Source organism: Oncorhynchus clarkii, chromosome 26 (genome assembly GCF_045791955.1).
Source record: "Oncorhynchus clarkii lewisi isolate Uvic-CL-2024 chromosome 26, UVic_Ocla_1.0, whole genome shotgun sequence".
NCBI lineage: Eukaryota > Metazoa > Chordata > Actinopteri > Salmoniformes > Salmonidae > Oncorhynchus > Oncorhynchus clarkii.
Genome location: NC_092172.1, coordinates 22,088,875 through 22,111,161, shown reverse-complemented (window position 1 = coordinate 22,111,161; position 22,287 = coordinate 22,088,875). Strand labels below are relative to the sequence as shown.

The window sequence follows — 22,287 nt, the reverse complement described above, 5'->3', positions numbered from 1 at the left end:
CGTAATCCTCCCGTGTATGATAGTTTTGGCCTGCCTCACTAACGACGCCTTTTGCCTATTCCCTGCCTGTACTTTAGCCTATCGGATTTCCTGTTATCAACCTATTGCTTGATCTCCCGGATAACATTACTAGCCTTTTCCCTGCTTGTACTGTTGCCTTTTGGACCCCCTGTGTATGACCTTCTGCCTGCCCCTGGACCCAGCCTCTTCCTGTGGTCATTTAAAATTAAACACCTGCTGCACCCTGCCCTTGAAACCAGCTCTCTGTCTCCCATCGTGTCCATTACAATATGATGAACAGAGTAGTAGCGGTGTATATGATAATTGTGTGGAGTCAGTATACATGTTTGTGCATATTATGTGTGTGTGAGCAAATTATAAAGTGAGTGTTTGTGTCTGTGTTGGAGTGTCAGTGTGTGTGAGTGTGTAGGGAGGGCACTGTGAGTGTGCATAGAGACTGTGCAAAAATACGGGTCAACTCAGAGAGTCCGTGTGGCAATTTAGTTAGCTATTTACTAGTCTTATGGCTTGGATGCTGTTCAGGAGCCTGTTGGTGTCAGACTTGATGCACCGGTCCTGCTTGCCGTGTGGAAGCAGAAAGAACAGTTTATGGCTTGACTGGTAGGAGACTTTAACAATTTTTCAGGCCTTCTTTTCACACTGGATGGCAGGGAGCTTGGCCCCAATGATGTACTGGGCTGTCCGCACCACCCTCTGTTCGGCCATGCGCTCAAGGACGGTGCTATTTCCATATCAAGCAGTGATGAAGTCAGTCAAGATGCTCTCAATTGTACATCTGTAGAACTTTTGGAGGATTTGAGGGCACTTGCCAAACATGTTTAGCCTCCTGAGGTGTGTGTGGACCATTTTAAGTCCTTAGTGATTTGGACACCAAAGAACTTGAAGCTCTCAATCCCCCCCGGATGTGATGTTTGCCTACCTTCACCACCTCGGGTCAGCCCGTCAGGAAGTCCAGGATCCACTTGCAGAGGGAGGCAGTAGTCATTGTGGCATGAAGTCTTAGGTGTTCTTAGGAGTTCTTAGGTGTTCTTAGAAGTTCTTAGGAACAGGGATGATGGTAGTCATCTTAAAACATGTGGATTACAGACTGGGACAAGGAGACGTTGAAAATTACCATGAATATGCCTTCCAGCTGTTCTTCACATGCTCTTAGAACATGCCATGGAATACCGTCAGGCTCCGCGGCCTTGCGGGTTTTGAGCTGATTAAAGACCTTTCTCACTTCAGCCTCAGAGAGCAATGGTGGCGGCACTCACACCCGGCACAATGTTGTTATTGACGAAGCATGCATAAAATGCATGGAGTTTGTCTGGTAGAGAGGCATTGTTTGGCTGATCACGGTTGGGTCTTCCTTTGTAATCCGTATTTTACTGTAGCCCCTGCCACATGTGGCGGGCGTCGGAGCCTGTGTAATATTATTCCACCATATTCCTGTATTGTCCTTTTGCTTGTTTGATTACTCTGCGGAGGTCATAGCTGGATTACTCATATTTGTTCCAGTCCTCAGCCGAAGCCTCAGGGTTGTCTGCAATGTTTATTTATTTTAATTTAACTAGGTAAGTCAGTTAAGAACAAATTCTTATTTACAATGACGGCCTACCCCGGCCAAACCCTAACCCGGACAACGCTGTGCCAATTGTGCACCGCCCTATGGGACTCCCAATCATTGCCGGTTGTGATACAGCCTGGAATCAAACCAGGGCCCGTATTGACGCCTCTAGCACTGAGATGCAGTGTCTTAGAACGCTGCGCCACTCTGGCGCGATAGCCTTGTGTGTGGTAGCCCTGACCTCTAGTTTAGCGCCAACCTCGGTGTTAATCCAGGGCTTTTGATTGGAGAAGCAGCGAACCTTCACTGTGGGGACAATGTCACAGATTAATTTCCTATTGAAGCTGGTGACGGACGTGGTTAGCTTGTTGATTTTATCGACGGAGTCTCGAAACATATTCCAATCAGCGCTGTATCATAGTATCTGATTCTGGTCACCATTTCTCAACCGGTACTTCGTGTTTGAGCTTCTGTGTAATATTATTCCACCATATTCCTATATTGTCCTTTTGCTTGTTTGATTACTCTGCGGAGGTCATAGCAGGATTTCTCATATTTGTTCCAGTCCTCAGCCGTAGCCTCAGGGTTGTCTGCGATGTTTATTTATTTTCATTTAACTAGGTAAGTCAGTTGTACGGAGTCATGATCTCATTTGCTGAATGGCGGATGAGACAGGGCCTTGTATGCTTGCTTGTGGATAGAATAACAGTGGTCTAAGGCTTTATCGCCCCTAGTGGCGCGAAGGAGACTCGTTGATGGAAGTTGGGCATCATGTGTCTTAATGACACGGAGTTAAAAGTGCCGTTAATCAGAAAAGCAGCCTCCGGATATAAGTTTTCCTACTTGTTTATAGCCTTGTACAGCTCGTTATTGTGTCTCTCTGAACATTGTAATAGGCTGTACGGACCAATTGCAACCATCGAAAGCCACCAGATTATCGCCAGCTGATCTCTTGTTAAACCATCAATACACACTAAAGTCACCCGCACAACTAATCTCAATTGCAACCAACATTGACCAGCGATTTACCGCTCCCTAACATAGATGTCAAGGTTATCAGATGATTTCACCCTCTGGTTGGTATTATCATCAGAACAACATAGTCCTACTTCATGAGCAGACTAAGTGCGATTTTTCTATTTGACAATAATTCTCTACATCTGAAATCAAATATTTCCTTGTTTACCACTGCAAATCTACTGTCTTCTGTCTACCGACATGTTGTATGAATGGAAAACTAATGTTGATGGTCTAGCCTACTATTCTTACACTCAAATAAGTATTTTTTTTACATTCATCAGCCTTGTGGTTTTCCGATGCTACTGGTCAGTATTTCATTGGGGGCAGGAGCGTGATAAATTCTACCTGTTCATTGCAATCTAGCGTAAATGTCTACAGAGAGAGTTAGGTACTGAGCCTCTGAAGTAAAAAAAAATCTGTAATATAATACTGTAATTACTGTGTCACGATCGGATACGTACATTACTTCTATATGAATCATTATCTGTCATTTTCAAAGTGAATAAGAAACAGAACATTCCGTAACCTTACATTAATCTTATTTATTTTTTTACCTATATATATTATGCCTTGTGGAATGGGAATAGGTGCAAACCTTTCACTGGCAAAAATGTTTGGCCAGCCTGCCTCCTGGATTGTAAGAGATTATGATAATTCTGGTGTTGTTTTGTTTCTTAACCTCACCAGGGCGTGCTAACCACTGGTCGGCCATCATCGGAGCGTCCCACTCTAAGAACTACGTGCTGTGGGAGTATGGTGGCTACGCCAGCGAGGGCATCAAGAAGGTGGCCGAGCTGGGATCACCTGTCTCCATGGAGGAAGAGATCAGGCAGAAGGTAAGACTTGGCATGGCCTTATGCAAATACACTTGCTATTGATATTGCAGCACATTTTAGGTCCAACGATTGACAAGCCAACACCTTATCAAGTTACGCCAAGAGATCTGCATCCCTTGCTGATGTTCTGGGTGTTGGGTTAAGGTCGCTACATTATGTCACTTTTTATCTGACCAAGATCATCGGATCTCTGGTTATGCTTCACTGCATCCTCAAATGGAGTCCAGATTAGCATTGTATTCTGATTGGGGAAGCAATGATGTTCAAATGTGGTTGAAAGCTTGAGAATCCATTCTAAACATGTTGGTAGTGCTACTGCTACTGCAGTGGATGATCTATGAGTCTTTTATAAAGGTCAAGGATGGCAAACTCATACAAATAATTTCAATCTCCATCCCCATTCAAGTCATTGTTCAACTTGCCTTGGTTTAAGGGTCTTTTCCCATTCTAGTAATTATATATATATATGGGCCAGCCAATGGCTCTACTCTCTGGATAATCCAGGTGGCTGTGGTATCAGTACAGTAAGTAATGGAGTTTTCATATCTCAGTGGGCGTTCTGATCGATCCGTGAGCTACAGAGTACTTTAATTAATTACATTCAGTAAGTCTCTCAACCTGCCCCTTTATGTGGTTTTATACTTCATAGCTGTGAAATGCATGGTGGACACTGTTGCATTATCTACGTCCTCTGGATATTCAAAGTAGATAGTGTCTACTTGGTATTTACAGTATAAAGCCATGGAATTGGAACATGGAATCTTTTACAAAGTGTGTTGAAGCATTCAATACTTTTTGCATAATGATTTCCACAAGCGATGACCTAAATGAAAGAAACATCTGTACTATAAGGATCATTGCAAATGTTGGTTAATGGTCTGCTTAATTGTCTACGGTGGTTCCTCCTTTAAAAGTTGCGAGCTTGCACCGCAGGACTTAGAGGTACCCAGCGTCACGGTTGCATTGCTCCAGACCACCACAAGAGGGAGTTAGAACACTCATTATGCATTTGGGTCCCAACGTTTTTATATGAACAATCATATCGAGTGGTTCCAATGACGAATTTTGATGCGAGCCACCCGTCCCTGGTAGCGTTCTTCAACAAAGATGGCTGACAAAACATTACGGTGGAACCAAATGTAAGTAGTTATAACGCCATAATGAGTCGAGCAAAAATATGTACAATTGAGAGGAATATTTTAGTTAATGTAGAGACAAACATTTGTGCATATTTTTTTGTCATTAAGTCCATTTGCGAAAATAGCTATTTAGCAAGTTATCTGTCTAGCTAACATTAGCCAGCTAGCCCATGTTAGGAGAATGTCCCGTGCAACTGGTGATGACCTCAAATCCTAGGAAGTTCACATTCATGCAAGGTTAATAGATACATTCATGTTCGTAGGTACGAGAGCTTCTCTCTTGTTCAAAAATATTAAATATGAAAATATAGTTTAGCAATTTTACCTCTAGTAAAAATCTTCCTGTTTCAGTTTCTCACCATATTTCTATGTCTTTGCATGTCTTTCACACTCTCCCACTCCCTTTGTTACTTTTTCCATCTCTCGCCCCAACTCTCTTCTCCAAACCTCTTCTCTTTCTGTACAATCTCTCTCTCTCTCTCTCTCTCTCTCTCTCTCTCTCTCTCTCTCTCTCTCTCTCTCTCTCTCTCTCTCTCTCTCTCTCTCTTTCTCTTTAAATAGCCTGTGCTAGTGTGTAGCAGATGGGCCCATAGAGTGTATTATTGTAGGGTAATATTGAAGACCTGGAGTCACGGCACATAATGAGAGCACACTGTGAGAGCTGGGCTCTGTGCGTCATCACCGCCACCTATCCACAAGGCTGTATTATCCACAATACTGTCTGCTATGGTATCTGTATTAGTCCTCCTGGACCTTCTCCAAATGATTAGAGCAAATAGAGGATTTATGGAGAGATGGCTGCAAAGCAAGGTTGGCGTCAGTTTTAACTCTACAGTGCAGAGTAGTTACAGTACTGTTGAGTGACAAGATAATTGATGACATAAAATGGTGGATAGTTCTTTTCACCCACTTGTGTCAGCTATTACAGTAGGCTTACATTGATATTCTAGGTAGCTCTCTGTAGAATATTAGCCCAGTGGGGGGTGGTAAATGATCCAATCCCCCCCACCCACTGAACAGACCTCAATTTAAACCAGGTAGAAAGCAACAGGATCAAACCATTACCTTCTCCTGGGGGAGATGTGAAAATATTACATATGGAATATTGCACAGTACTCTACATGGCAGAGGAGAGAGAGAGATGATTTCTGTAGCCTGTTGTTTTCAGTGGAGACTGCTGGGGAAAGTAAACGCGATTGGCTGTCACCAGATCCCATGGTGATAAGCCTTGTTCACACTGCAGGCCTTAATGCAGCGCTTTAATACATGCGCTGACCAGCTGGCAGGTGTCTTCACTGACATTTTCATCCTTTCCCTGACCCAATCTGTAATACCTATGTTTAAAGCAGACCACCATAGTCGCTGTGCCCAAGAATGCCAAGGTAACCTGTCTAAATGACTATCGCCCTGTAGCACTCACATCTGTAGCCATGAAGTGCTTTGAAAGGCTGGTCATGGCTCACATCAACACCATCATCCAAGACATCCTGGACCCACTATAATTAGGATACCAACCCAACAGATCCACAGATGGCACAATCTCTATTGCACTCCACACTGCCCTTTCTCACTTGGACAACACCTACGTGAGAATGCGGTTTATTGACTACAGCTCAGCATTCAACACCACTGTGCCCTCTAAGTTCATCACTAAGCTAAGGACCCTGGGACTGAACACCTTTCTCTGCAACTGGATCATGGACTTCCCGACGGGCCACCCCCAGGTGGTAAGGGTAGGCAACAACACATCCACCATGCTGACCCTCAACACTGGGGCCCTTCAGGGTGCGTGCTTAGTCCCCTCCTGTACTCCCTGTTCACCTACAACTGTGTGGCCATGCACGACTCCAACAACATCATTAAAGCCTGATCACTGACAATGATGAGACAGCCTATAGGGAGGAGGTCAGATACTTGATAGTGTGGTGCCAGGACAACAACCTCTCCCTCGCATCAGCAAGATAAAGGATCTGATCGTGAACTACAGGAAACATCTACGCGGCTGTATTTTAGCGAGTCGTGAGCTTGAAGTTCCTCTGTGACCACATCTCTAAAGACCTACCATGGTCCAAACACACCCATGCAGTCGTGAAGAGGTTATGACAACGTCTCTTCCCACTCAAGAGGCTGAAAATATTTGAGAGCTTCAAAAAGTTAGTGCGTATGGCCCAGTACATCACTGGGGCCGAGCTCCCTGCCATCCAGGACCTCTATACCAGGCGGTGTCAGAGGAAGGCCCTAAAAATTGTCAAAGACTCCATCCGCCCAAGTCATAGACTGTTCTCTTTGCTACCGCACAGCAAGTGGTACCAGAGCGCCATGTCTGGGACCGAAAGGCTCCTGAACAGCTTCTACCACCAAGCCATAATACTGCTGAACAGTTAATCAAAATGTGTCTACCCGGACTATTTACACTGACTCTCTTGCACTCACTCTATGCACACTCACTGGAGTCTACCCACACACTCACACATACTACACTGACACTCCAACACACACATATACACACACACACTACATACACTCACATGCATATTGACACCACACACACACACACACACACACACACACATTCACGTTCTTTCACACTCTTGCACATTGACTTGTTACTTGTACTCCTTGGAGTCAGATCCAGCCAATCAGAATGAGTTTTTCCACAAAAAGGGCTTTATTACAGACAGAAATATTCTTCAGTTTCATCAGCTGTCTGGGTGGCTGGTCTCAAACGATCACGCTGGTGAAGAAGCCGGATGTGGAGGTCCTGGGCTGGCTTGGTTACACGTCTGCGGTTGTGAGGCCGATTGGACGTACTGTTAAATTCTCTAAAATGACGTTGGAGACGGCTTATGTTAGAGACATTAACATAAAATGCCCTGGCAACAGCTCTGGTGGACTTTCCTGCAGTCAGCATGCCAATTGCACTCTCTCTCATAAATTGAGACATCTGTGGCATTGTGTTATGTGACAAAACTGCACATTTTAGAGTGGCTTTTTATTGTCCCCAGCACAATGTGCACCTGTGTGAAATGATCATACTGTTTAATTAGCTTCTTGATATGGATTATATTGATAAAGGAGAAATGTTCACGAACAGGGATGGTAACAAATGTGTGCACAAAATGAGAGAAATAAGCTTTATGTGCATTTGGAACATTTTTGGGTTCTTTTATTTCAGCTGAAACAGGATCAACACTTTACATGTTGCGTTTATGTTTTTGTTTGGTATATTTCCTTTTTTTAGCAAATTGTTCTTACTTTTTAAATCTGCTTTGTTGGTAAAGGGCTTGCAAGTAAGCATTTCATGGTAAACACCTGTGGCGTTCGGCGCATGTGAGAAATAAAATAACATTGACTTAATATGAATGCTCAAATCAGTTTTGTTTTTAAATCTGTTTTTGAATACTGACTGTCCGATATAAAAATGTAATGAATTGAAGGTTATTTGTTAGGCTGTGTCTTTAGATTTGGGGTGGGGTTGCGAGAAAATTTTAAAATGAGGTCCTCAGAAATTCTTGCAGAAAAAATGGGTTCCCTGCTAAAAAAGTTTGAACACCACTGCACTAGTGGATAAATGAAGAGTCAGATTGGCTGGTTCAAAACATAGCAGCATGGTGATTACCAGCTGATTACCAACTGTCTTGTAAAACAGGTTGGAAGAAGATGCTGTATCAAATAAAAAATGCTGTATCAAATCAAATTTGATTTGTCACATGCACTGAACCTTACAGTGAATAGGTGACTTACAAGCCCTTGACCAACAATGCAGTTTCAGTATTTAATCAAATAAACTGAAGTAAAACATAAATGAAGAAAAAATAAGAAAATAGAAAAATAACAAATAATTAAAGAGCAACAATAAAATAACAGTAGCAAGACTATATACAGGGTACCCTTACAGAGTCTATGTGCAGGGGCACTTGTTAGTCGAGGTAATTGAGGTAATATACACATGGCTTAAAGAGTGTGTGTGAGTGTCATTAGTGTGTGTGCTGTGGAGGAGATGAGCCTGTAGTCACACACAACCTCTCGTTATGTCAGAGGGCGTACTGGGCACTAACTGGTGAGCTCCATACAGTATGTGCTGTGTTAACTAGGAGTTGACAGCTCCATTGCCCTGGGCTGCTTGGCTGTCGCCTGCCTTCACTGTGTTCCCTTTTAATATTTCTCTGAGAACGCACACACAGTCTCTCCTTGTCCTTGAGGGAAAGTTAGCCTCTGGGGTGAAGGAGCCGCTCTGTTTTTGAGCAGCGGAGCAAGAAAGCACTCTTTGGTATAAATGCTGACACAAACAAAAAGGCGCTTTGCTTTGTGACAGGTAGGGTGTGGGGGCTAGCAACGTAGCAATGAAGGCAGTTATAAATTGATATTCATAGAAAGCAGAAATTGATATTCATAGGCAGAGGCTCGACGCGAGCCAAGGGGTGCACTGATCTCAATGTTCATACAAAGTTTCATTTGCCAAGCCAAGTAGGCATTGAGTATGCACGCTCACATACTGTACACACACACAACCCAACACACACACGCACATGGACGCACGCACACACACACACACACACAACCCAACACACACACGGACATGGGCGCACGCTCACATACTGTACACACACACAACCCAACACACACACACGCACACGGACGCACCACACACGCACACACACGCACGCACGCGCACACACACACACACACACACACACACATTCGTAAACACACACACATGCAGCTCCCCCTCATCACGTCAGCACAATGCTGTGCGTGATGGCTTTATTTTTCACTGCCGGGACCAAGATGTACTGTGCCATCTGTCTAGCTGTGTCTCTACGTCGGGTTCCTTCCTATTGATATATGGCGTGTGTTCGTTACCCACGATGCCTCTCTCCTGGGGACTGAACAACAACTTTCCAGTCTGCATACAGAAGAGAAACCCATATTGATTCAGAAGTGAAACCCACAGTCCCTATATGAACCAATAGGAAACACGTATCAGTCACACATCGTGCATTACATACACAGAATGTTCTTTGTGTTTTCACTTCATTACGGCGTCTGTGTTGAAAAGAGTGGTGAAGATACATGCATGATAACCACACTTGGCTGGATTCAATTTGTCCATCCCACACAGCCTGCATGTTTTCACAGCCAGCCAGCCGTATGCTTCTGCCTGGTGAACTCGTTACAATCTCTCCCATGTGACCCGCTGGGAATGAAAATATGATTGCATGTAAGAGCCTCCTCAAACAGAGCCCTCACCCACATTCTCTCAGCACCCCTACTCCACCATATTGAGTCAGACATGACACGGGGCCACTTAATCACATTTAAATGATCTGTTAGAAAAATTCCAAGGGTCACCATTGTTGCTCTAATAAGAATGAATGTATTTTTAGTGGACGGGTGAAGGTGGAAAAGGGTAATGTGTGTGGAGGTTTGTTGAATAGATCCACATTGTGTGTGTGTGTGTGTGCGTGTGTGTGTGCGTGTGTGTGTGCGTGTGTGTGTGCATGTGGTGTGTGTGTGTGCCTGTGCGTCTGTCCACATGATCTGTTCCTGCTTGTGTTCTTAATGTACCGAATGAGAACATTTTCTTCCTCTTTAGTCTCCACGCCATATGTGACTTTACGTTTCATTAGCCAAATGCAAATCTGATTTACAGGAAACTTGGTATTATGTAGTGTAACTGAGGCATTGCTGCCCTCTCCCCCCTCCACACACACATACACTGAGGTGATTTGTGTATGCGGTCAGCCATTACAAAGGCACTAATGACAGTCTGATAAAAATACTCTCCCTCCACAGGTTAGTGGTGGAAACGTGGCGAAGGGACTATGATTTCTCTCGAATGTATTGTGAAATCTGTCAGTGTGGGTGCGTTTTGTTACTGCACAGTAGCTTACAGACGCCCACAGAATGCAGAACTATGTGAAACCACAGAGCAGACAGTTACAGATGCCACAGGCTGGACCAATGAGAGATGGCACAACCTGACTTGGAGGAGATAGAGGAGATGGTCTGGTACTCAGGAGAAGTTTTCTAGGAGTATGATTGGCCTGGGTTTTTTAGTAAGTCATAGATCCTACTTTTCTCTCCAGCTGTTTATCATGCGAGAGTATCAATCAGCCTGCATAATTATAACTGAATTGGAGCCTCAAATAAAGAGACTAGCTACCACCTGTGTGTGGGAGAGGATCAGGACATTTGATCTGGAAGACATACAGGTGAGAACAAGTGAGTGGGAGAACGCAGGTCAGTTTGAGACAGCAGGTCAGTTTGAGAGAGCAGGTGAGTGGGAGAGTAAGTAAAAATAATGTAAGCATTATTTTTATTAAGGGATCATATTCACAAGCTTTTACTCTCCCTGCCATGAAATATATTAGGTGTGTGTGTCTGTTTGTGTGTGTGTGCGCGCAGTGTTTTTCATAAGTACATGGAGTAGCCAGCCAAACCGAAACACTTGCCAGCCAGGGAGTTCCAGCATGCAGAAAACAATACAGAATGAGCTCTATTTTGGTGTCCACTGGTACATTCTAATGCTTTAATTCCATCCAAAATATACTGCTAAATTATTGAATACTTTAACGACTCCCAGATTCGTAAAATGAATTATGGTATTGCAATTACATGACTTTGCAATTAAAGTTACTGAACATGAATGAATTCAGTTGTTATTTGTTTTGGATATTGTCTAGGCCCATATTATCAAGACTATTTTCTAAGCAAGATTTTTTTCTAACATTAAACTTGTCTTTTCTTCAGAGTCACTTCATGATGTTCATGTTTACAGTTTTACTGCAAGATATGCATTGCCACAATGATGTTTGTTCTTCAAATTATGTATTTTATTCTCTCTGCTGCTGTGGAAACTTAGGGTAAGGAAACCAATGTGTAATTTTACAATTTGGATCAACTGTCCCTTTAAAATTTTGCCAAATACAAATGTGCCGAATACAACAGGTGTAGGTAGACCTTACCGTGGAATGCTGACTTACGAGCCCTTAACCAACAATGCAGTTCAAGAAAGAGAGTTACGAAAATATTTACTAAATTAAAAGTAACACAATAACGAGGTTATTTACAGGGGGTACCGGTACAGAGTCAGTGTGCGGGGGTACAGGTTAGTTGAGATAATTTGTACATGTAGGTAAAGGTAAAGTGACTATGCATAGATAATAAACCGATGCATCAATCACTGTGGGTGGGATTGTCAGGGAAGAGGGGAGCATTTTTGTGTCACAGAGTTGGTAGGGTTTCAGACCTGTCAATCAATCAATGTGGGTGGGATGGTGAAAAGGCGGTAGATTAGTAATCTAGTCAGAAAAACAAGTCTAGTCTACCTTTTCAACTTAATTTATCATAGCAAAAACTAAATTCAAAAAATGCAGACCACTCCAAACCTGACTGCCCTCGACCAGCGCAAAAACATACTGTGGCGGACTGCAATAGCATCGAATAGTCCCCGCAATATGCAACTGTTCAGGGAAGTCAGGAACCACTACACGCAGTCAGTCAGGAAAGCCAAGGCCAGCTTCTTCAGGCAGAAATTTGCATCCTGTAGCTCTAACTCCAAAAAGTTCTGGGACACTGTAAAGTCCATGGAGAACAAGAGCACCTCCTCCCAGCTGCCCACTGCACTGAGGCTAGGTAACACGGTCACCACCGATAAATCCATGATTATCGAAAATTTCAACAAGCATTTCTCAACGGCTGGCCATGCCTTCCTCCTGGCTACTCCAACCTCGGCCAACAGCTCCCCCCCCCCCCCCGCACAGCTACTCGCCCAAGCCTCTCCAGGTTCTCCTTTACCCAAATCCAGATAGCAGATGTTCTGAAAGAGCTGCAAAACCTGGACCCGTACAAATCAGCTGGGCTTGACAATCTGGACCCTCTATTTCTGAAACTATCCGCCGCCATTGTCGCAACCCCTATCTACCAGCCTGTTCAACCTCTCTTTCATATCGTCTGAGATCCCCAAGGATTGGAAAGCTGCCGCAGTCATCCCCCTCTTCAAAGGGGGAGACACCCTGGACCAAAACTGTTACAGACCTATATCCATCCTGCCCTGCCTATCTAAGGTCTTCGAAAGCCAAGTCAACAAACAGGTCACTGACCGTCTCGAATCCCACCGTACCTTCTCCGCTGTGCAATCTGGTTTTCGAGCCGGTCACAGGTGCACCTCAGCCACGCTCAAGGTACTAAACAATATCATAACCGCCATCGATAAAAGACAGTACTGTGCAGCCATCTTCATCGACCTTGCCAAGGCTTTCGACTCTGTCATTCACCATATTCTTATCGGCAGACTCAGTAGCCTCGGTTTTTCTAATGACTGCCTTGCCTAGTTCACCAACTACTTTGCAGACAGAGTTCAGTGTGTCAAATCGAAGGGCATGCTGTCCGGTCCTCTGGCAGTCTCTGGGGGTGCCACAGGGTTCAATTCTCGGGCCGAATCTTCTCTCTGTATATATCAATGATGTTGCTCTTGCTGCGGGCGATTCCCCTGATCCACCTCTACGCTGACAACACCATTCTGTATGCTTCCGGCCCGCCCTTGGACACTGTGCTATCTAACCTCCAAACGAGCTTCAATGCCATACAACACTCCTTCTGTGGCCTCCAACTGCTCTTAAACGCTAGTAAAACCAAATGCATGCTTTTCAACTGTTCGCTGCCTGCACCCGCACGCCCGACTAGCATCACCACCCTGGATGGTTCCGACCTAGAATATGTGGATATCTATAAGTACCTAGGTGTCTGGCTAGACTGTAAACTCTCCTTCCAGACTCATATCAAACGTCTCCAATCTAAAATCAAATCTAGAGTCGGCTTTCTATTCCGCAACAAAGCCTCCTTCACTCATGCCGCCAAACTTACCCTAGTAAAACTTACTATCCTACCGATCCTCGACTTTGGGGATGTCATCTACAAAATAGCTTCCAATACTCTACTCAGCAAACTGGATGCAGTTTATCACAGTGCCATCCGTTTTGTTACTAAAGCACCTTATACCACCCACCACTGTGACCTGTATGCTCTAGTCGGCTGGCCCTCGCTACATATTCGTCGCCAGACCCACTGGCTCCAGGTCATCTACAAGTCCATGCTAGGTAAAGCTCCGCCTTATCTCAGTTCACTGGTCACAATGGCAACACCCATCCGTAGCACACGCTCCAGCAGGTGTATCTCACTGATCATCCCTAAAGCCAACACCTCATTTGGCCGCCTTTCGTTCCAGTTCTCTGCTGCCTGTGACTGGAACGAATTGCAAAAATCACTGAAGTTGGACACTTTTATTTCCCTCACCAACTTCAAACATCTGCTATCTGAGCAGCTAACCGATCGCTGCAGCTGTACATAGTCTATCGGTAAATAGCCCACCCAATTTTACCTACCTCATCCCCATACTGTTTATATTTATATACCTTTCTGCTCTTTTGCACGCCAATATCTCTACCTGGACATGACCATCTGATCATTTATCACTCCAGTGTTAATCTGCAAAATTGTAATTATTCGCCTACCTCCTCATGCCTTTTGCCGCACAATGTATATAGACTCTCTTTTTTCTACTGTGTTATTGACTTGTTAATTGTCCATGTGTAACTCTGTGTTGTCTGTTCACACTGCTATGCTTTATCTTGGCCAGGTCGCAATTGTAAATGAGAACGTCTTCTCAACTTGCCTACCTGGTTAAATAAGGTGAAATAAAAAATAAATTTTAAACATCTCTTTCAATTTAGTTTATTGTGGCAAAAACCTAAGAAAAAGGTTGTGTTCTGTCAAGTAAACATGGACTCCCTTTTGAGAAGCAATATAGAATTGCAGGAAAATATTTTGAAAAATGCAACTGTCACGGGATAGCTAGGAGTGGTTGGTGTGGAGTCAGGCCCAGAGATCAATGCTTCCAATGCATACATTTATTACGCTGGGTCTAGCCAACAAACAGGCAAAATTACCAATAATCAGGTATGTCCCCAAAACCAGGGAAAATAAGAGACAGCAAAATACGTAAAATCAAAACAATTTTGTCACTGACAGTGAGAATAAGCACGCAGAAAAGCAGGCGGGCCCTGGAAGTTTAATATAGGCCATAATTAACAACAAATAAGTAACAGGTGAAAACAATCAAGACAAAACTAATAGAAAATAAAAATGAATCGGTGGCAGCTAGTAGACCGGTGACGACGACCGCCGAGCGCTGCCCAAACAGGGAGAGGAGCCACCTTTGGTGGAAGTCGTGACTGCAACAGTTTTCAGAGCGAGGACCCCAGACCCCTGCCAGGTTGTGCACCTCAACTTTTATACAAAGTCAGGCGCCCATGAATAGACTGTAATGAGTGCGCTGAGAGTCGGGAAGCAAGTTAAGGGAGTGAATGTTTTAAGAAATAAAATAAACACGAAACACAAACAAGGCACCGACATGAAAACAGAGTCAATAACACCTGAGGAAAGAACCAAGGGAAGTGACAGATATAGGGAAGATAAGCAAGGAGGTGATGGAGTCCAGGTGAGTGTCATGAGGAACTGGTGCGCGAGACGATGGTGAAAGGTGTGCGGGATAATCCGCAGCCTGATGACCTGGAGGCTGGAGAGGGAGTATATGGGACATAGAGCTACAGTTACGATTGAAGAATGAAGCAGGTGTAAACATGGGCTTTTCTGCACAGAAAGCATCAGTTGACTACTCCATTGTCGACACTAATCAAATCAGTAGTTCTATATCAATGTCCTTAATAATACCATATAGCCTAAGAATCATTACATTAGCTTTCATAACCTTCAATCTGTTTGCTTTTCTCAGACTTTCACTTCACTACGTATTATTCCTGCAGTGAGGATTCATAATCTTCATTGAATATTTTCATAATTTATCTGCAGAAGTAGTCTACCAGGATGCAAATTAGGGAGCCAAATGACCTGCTCTCACCGATGGGATTCTACTAGCTGACATATGGAATTGTTTCAATATGGTCATACCATGAATCATTTAGCTATTGGATTTTTTAATTTTAGGACCCCTTTATGTATGTAAAAAAATGAATTTGGCCTTATTATAGCTTATTATAGCCCATAAAAACACATTGAATAACACATTCATACATGGCATAAAAGACCGTTACAAAATGCATCATAAGGAATAATGTTTTGAACTGTCTGTCCTATATTTACCACTATTTCTGAGGGGCACAAAACAACTTCCAATACTTTTTTAAACACTTGTGGGGGTCAAAGAACAAAATGGAGAACATCATAGTGGGGTCATATTAGTTTGTAGTCCAGACATTTTCGACGATACAGACGTTTTTGTCTCCTCGTCTGACAAACACCACTGTAGTTCTGTCACTTTCCACCTCAGATACGGAAGGCGTCAATCGACTCTAAGGGTGTTTAATGTCATAATAGATTCTGAATGCTTTACTCTCTGTGAAGCAAAAGTACAGGAGAGTGTGTACATCAATTAGCCCGCTTAATTATAACTGTGAGACTAAATAAATTGAAGCCTCAATTTAAGGCGTTCCTCTAGCGGGACAACTTCTGGTGAAACTGGAAGGTGCGCTATTCAAATAAATAATCATAAAAATTATAGATATTAAACATTTAGGTACATATAAGTGTCTTATATCGGTTGAAAGCTTGAATTCTTGTTAATCTAACTGCACTGTCCGATTTACAGTAGTTATTACAGAGAAACCATGCCATGCGATTGTTTGAGGACGGCGCCCCTCTTCAAAATATTTTTCCACCGGCACAGGTTTCATAAATTCACAAATAGAGATGAAATATTCACTTACTTTTTGAAAATCTTCCTCTGATTTGTCATCCAAAGGGTCCCAGCTATAACATGTAGTGTCATTTTGTTAGAAAAAATCCTTCTTTAAATCCCAAAAAGCCTGTTTAGTTGGCGCCATCGATTTGAGTAATCCACTCATTCAATTTGCAGAGAAAGGAATCCGATAATCTACCCCTAAACTTTGTTTTGACAAGTCAAAATAAATTTCTATTTACTCCTCAGATACCCTAAAATGTAATAAAACTATAATATTTATTACGGAAAGAAGTATGTTCAATAGAAAACCGATTTTAGCAGGTGTGTCCTGTCTTCATGGCACGCGCAAACAAGAATTGTTGTGTCCTTCTACTAAAACTGTTATTCCCTATTCGTTTTTGAAGTTACAAGCCTGAAACCTTGAACATAGACTGCTGATACCCTGTGAAAGCCATAGGAATAACATCCAGGGAGCTAATTTTCAGTATGACCTTATACTTGTCATTGTAAGAGAATGGTCTCTCAACAAAAATAGATATTCTGGGTTGGTTTTTCTTTGGATTTTCTCCTACCATATCTATTGTGTTATATTATCCTACATTATTGTAACATTTCTACAAACGTCAAAGTGTTTTCTTTCCCATGGTATCAGTTATATGCATTTACTGGCTTCAGGGCTTTGAGCAACAGGCAGTTTACTTTGGGCATATCATTCAGGCGGAAAATTAGAAAAAAGGGGCCTAGCCCTAAGAAGTTTTAATTGGAATGCATTCTAGGTGACTACCTCATGAAGCTGGTTGAGAGAATGCCAAGAGTGTGCAAATCTGTCATCAAGGCAAAGGTTGGCTACTTTGAAGAATCTAAAATATAAAATATGTTTGGATTTTTCTTTTCTTTTTTTCTCCCAAATTGGTAGTTACAGCCTTGTCTCATTGCAGCAACTCCTCTACGGACGAAGGTCGAGAGCCTAGCGTCCTCAAAAACACAACCCAACCAAGCCCCACTGGTTCTTGATGCAATGCCCACTTAACCCGTAAGCCAGACGCACCAGGAAACACCGTTCACCCGGCGACCGTGTCAGTGCCCAGCCTGCCACAGGAGTCATCCGTGCGCGATATAACAAGCCCTCCCCTAACCCTCTCCTAACCCTTGTTGGGCCTCACTTACCGCTTCCGAAGAAACTCGCCAGCGACCTTTGTTTGTTTTTATTAATGTCAGCTAACGTAGCTAGCTAGTACAAAGTTGGCGGGCAACACAGCTCATGCAGACCGTGGTGAACTCAAAATCTGTGAACTGTTGTGGGTGTGACAGAGATATTAGAGTGGTGAGAACAGGACCAATAGACTGCACCAAGTGCAATGTAATTACTGCACAAATAGCCTATAACTGTATATCATTACTATTTATTTTACAGATTTAAAAAAAATATATAATAATTTACCCTTTCCATGCGGCCTGGTAGTATCAATCCACCTCTGAAGATTAAATAGTGTTTCTGCTCTGCTGTGGAGAAACAGGGAAGGGTGAGGTGGAGAGAGAGATGTGGAGAGAGAGATAAAGGAGGTATTTACATCGTAAATACGCTATTAAAACCCAAGCAGAACGTCTGCTCAGCTCTTGATTGCTTTATGTGGTGTCTCAGAGCGAGGAATGTATCCCAGATTCCACCGGGACCATTAGCCTGACAAGCACTAATGAGCAATGTGGCCCTGGCTCATTCTCTTCATTCTCTAAACACTTTCATATATTTAGCCTTAATATGTTTGGGTCTGCAGCAGTCGTCACACACACACACACACACACACACACACACACACACACACACACGAGCTTGAGCTTGAATCGGCCAGATGATGTGAAGTTAAAAGTTGTCGTGAATCTGCCCTCAGTCCTCCTGTCCTCCCATCCTCCAGGCTTATGTTTCTCTAGGTAGCATGTTCCTTCAGAGAGTGAAAACTTCAAGCAATAGTAATACCTCTCAAAAATCTACAGCAGTGGTGATTGTTCATTAAAAACCTTCACCATGCAGTTATAAGCCAGTTAAACCATTTTGATTGCTCATTTAATAGTGAACAGATTGAATCCCGGTATTTACAAACTGTTTATTTTTGAGCACAAACTGATCAGGCAGTTATTCTGTATTATTAAAGTAAATGCCTTTATTGAGGCAGGATGACAAGTGGGTCACTAAAGGGGGTCAGGTTGTGATGGGTTTTGTAGTTAAATGGGGTCAGGATGCTCAGCGGTTTGTAGTTCCTCTCATGAGTGCCCGCCAGCTACATTCTATCTGTCTCTCTGTCTCTCTCTCTCTGTCTCTCTGTCTCAGTATAATAAAGCACCAAGAGGGTAAACCTTGCTCACTACCAACACTCTCACAAAGGAGGCCAGGTAGATAGATACTGTAGTATCTGTGCCTCCAGCACAACTGGCCGTGGATGGGAAATGTAATGTAGCAGGTGTGATAGAATCTGTCATGGTCTGTGATAAATGTACTTAATTCATCCTCTATGTAGCCAGGTAAGTCAATATAACAAATGATTGCTTGTCCATCTGCATTTGAATGACTATTTGTTTTTTCTTGAGCATTACTTCCTTGTGTGTCAGGGTCAACTCTATGATTCCTCCTCTCACAATTGAATGTTTTGAGTGACATAATCACTCTACTACACACTTACAGAGGAAGTGCATTTGAGAAAGTTGCTCAATATTGGTCAATCCTTTCCCCATCCAAATTCCAGAAGGGTGACAATGTTGTTTTCGAAAAGTTTTGGTTTATTGGACTGACAGAAATAAACTTTTTGCTTTATTGGAATTTGGACAGAAATGAGGACACTGGTTTGAAACGTGTGTGCCTTACATGCCACCAATATGAGCCAGAAATATTTCCTTAATCAGTATGAGTACTGGCTCTTGAAAGGACTCGTCCACTGACAAAAAACTGAGATGATTTATTCAAATGTAGACCACGTTTTACTACACAAACCTAAACCCATGAAGAAACTGGTATAATTCCATCTTGATGAATAACTGGCATCCCATCAGTCACTGGTATATGCTGCCAATGGGGACTGTTGTTATTTTGTCAATGTGTTGACATAATGATGAGTGGACCTGTATTCTATGATTGATTGTCTACCGTAGCCTGTCTAGAGAGGCTCTCATAGGTCATGTGTCTGTTAGATATGTTACAGAGTGTGACCCGGGAAGCAATAAGTGACCTGGCTGCAGACCATGGTTCTATCTTTCTCTATCTGTCTTTTTATTTATTCATCTCTCCCCCTCTGTCTTTCTCTCTGGCCCTGTCCTTCTCTGTACCTCTTTTTCCAGTCCTCTAATTCTCCCTTTCAGAGGTTGTCTCTCTCCAGGAGGGCCGAGGTCAACTTAGCCAGAGTGGGGAGCAATTAACCGTAAACGGCCTCCCCAGGGGGTGAGCGCCTGACCCTGTCCCTGTGCCAAATCCTGAGACAAGCGGGCTGAGAACTGCGAGCTGACAGAGAACACATTCCCCTAACTCCTGTCTACAGACAGACAGGTCTTAAGCTAGCTGGGCTTTGGGTTGCTGCCACCACATCCACGTTGCCCATCCCAATCCAACTAAATCCACCCCCCATCCCTCCTGGTATCCGTCTAGCCCACGTTCTGTTTGCAAAGCGGGCACACAAGTTTTAGCAGGCACAATTGTTTTATTTTAACCAACTGGCAGGTTTCTGGTGGCCTGTCAAGTTGGCTTTGTGAGTCGTGCAGAGATATTCCTGTTTGTGAAAACGAAGAGCTCAGAAAGCCTAATGCTTTCCTGCCTTGGCCAGCAACACTGTTATTATGATTGTCAAAGAAGGACAATACAGCCAGAGGCAAGCACATTCTGAGATGTATTGGGGTAGAGAGCTAGCCAATATGTTCATTGCATTGTGTCTGTGTGTGCGGATCTAGAATCCAAATCCTTCTCAGTGCACAGATACCAGAAACATCTCAAGTACTAGAAGGAGATTGTACATAATGTGTTTTCCTCATACTGTAGCCAGTGAAATGTAATACTGTACAAAGCACTGATTCAATAAGTTGTCTGTAGTCATCAACACAAAGTTAAAGTACATAGGCCTACTTTTAGAGGATTTTACAGATAGAATGGCTGTTAGTGAGTGATTATTTGGAGCTCTGTGCAGTAGTCAGAATGGTCTGGAGTGCTGACTCTGGAGGTCCGTTTGGCCAGCCTTGGTCCACATCAGGAGCTGCAATATTCCCAGGATAAAACCTGGATTATTCTTGAATCTCATACATCTTGGCAGAAGGTGTCTTTGATAACACCAGTGCCCAAAAGATACCCACTGAAATCCAAGACTAGCAGGTACTGATGGGAAGACCGGCCAAGCGCTAGAGGTCACAGCTGTATCCCATCCCTCTGTTCCAAACACATCACAGTGTGAACCAAATGCAGTGAGTGTGTGTGGGCCGAGTGTGTTAGACTATCTTTTCTGTCAGGCAATGGGAGTTTAGTGGGAATGTGTGAGTTCTTCTGCCAGTGTGTGAGATGAGAGAGGGTGTAACACAGACAGAGCTCAAGCTAATTAAAATTTGAATTAATCCAAAACATTGCAATGATTTAAGTGAGGGTTAGATCTGCAGTATCGAGGGGGCAAATGATCCTGTATTATCATTAATCCGTGCTGTTAATACCTTATTAAATATGTGTGTATGTGGTTGTGTGCCCATACTTTCTGCATACCTTGTCAAATCAAATCAAACGTGAGTCCTTGTACATGCGTGTGCCTATGTTTCTGTCTGTGAATGTGTTTGTATGTCAATGGTCTATGCATTCATTAGGGTTGGCCGACATTACGATAATATCAGATATCGAAGATGATTGACAGCCATCATCAATGGTGAAGACTTTGTGATGTGACAGATGATGTTTAGCCTATTTCTACTTGACCGGCACCACGCAGTAAAAAGCTGACCGGGCAGCCCACAGTAGGGCCATGCTAAGTGGCCTATTCCTAGTACCTGGAAAACACCCGTCTCAACGTCAACAGTGAAGAGCCGACTCTGGGATGCTGGCCTTCTAGGCAGTTGCAAAGAAAAATCCATATCTCAGACTGGCCAATAAAAAGACAAGATTAAGATGGGCAAAAGAACACAGACACTGGACAGAGGAACTCTGCCTAGAAGGCCAGCATCCCGGAGTCACCTCTTCACTGTTGATGTTGAGACTGGTGTTTTGCGGGTACTATTTAATGAAGCTGCCAGTTGAGGACTTGTGAGGCGTCTGTTTCTCAAACTAAATACTCTAATGTACTTGTCCTCTTGCTCAGTTGTGCACCGGGGTCTCCCACTCCTTTTTCTATTCCGGCTAGAGCCAGTTTGCGCTGTTCTGTGAAGGGAGTAGTACACAGCATTGTACTAGTTCTTCAGTTTCTTGGCAATTTCTCGCACACACAGACACACACCAACAGGGAGAAGCTACTAAAAAAGTTTCAGCTCCAAAATATATTTGGTCAAGATTCCTCTCGTCTCTCCAGTAGCATGCGAGCTCGCGCTAACGGCCCATTTTAGCTGTATTTTTTAAATTAAATGTTGTACTTTTTTTCTCCAATGATTTATTTTATTTAATTTGGCCAATAGGGGGCAATACCATCATATATCAAAATGTTTTATTGGTACTTATTCATGATAGGACAAAGGTTGACATTGCCTAACCCTATCATGCATCATACCGTAGTGTGTTTGTCTGCCCATATTTGTTGAGTCTCAGAATTCTGCTCAACCGAGCGTGCCAAAATGAAACTCCTACTGCCATGTCAGAAGTGAAGGGAATAGACAGATGGTGGACAGTGATTGGCTAACAGAATGTAGGAAGTGTTCCAGAGACCGACATATAAAGCCCAGAGCAGCAGAGGGAGATGGGTGTGGGCATGGATAAAAGCCTGTTGGTATGACACCATATGCCCGCCTCTCATGTTCATC

The 22,287-nt window shown here is 43.3% G+C and overlaps 1 protein-coding gene across 2 annotated transcripts in view; it reads left to right on the top strand.

Annotated features, from left to right (window-relative positions):
- The window catches only part of LOC139385000 (spondin-1-like), a 138,669-nt gene that overhangs the window by 37,520 nt on the left and 78,862 nt on the right, over nt 1–22,287 (top strand). For both annotated transcript variants that reach the window (XM_071129968.1, XM_071129967.1), the window contains exon 6: nt 3,278–3,426. In XM_071129968.1, the coding sequence (XP_070986069.1) occupies nt 3,278–3,426 (149 nt within the window). The remainder of the gene's footprint in view (nt 1–3,277; nt 3,427–22,287) is intronic.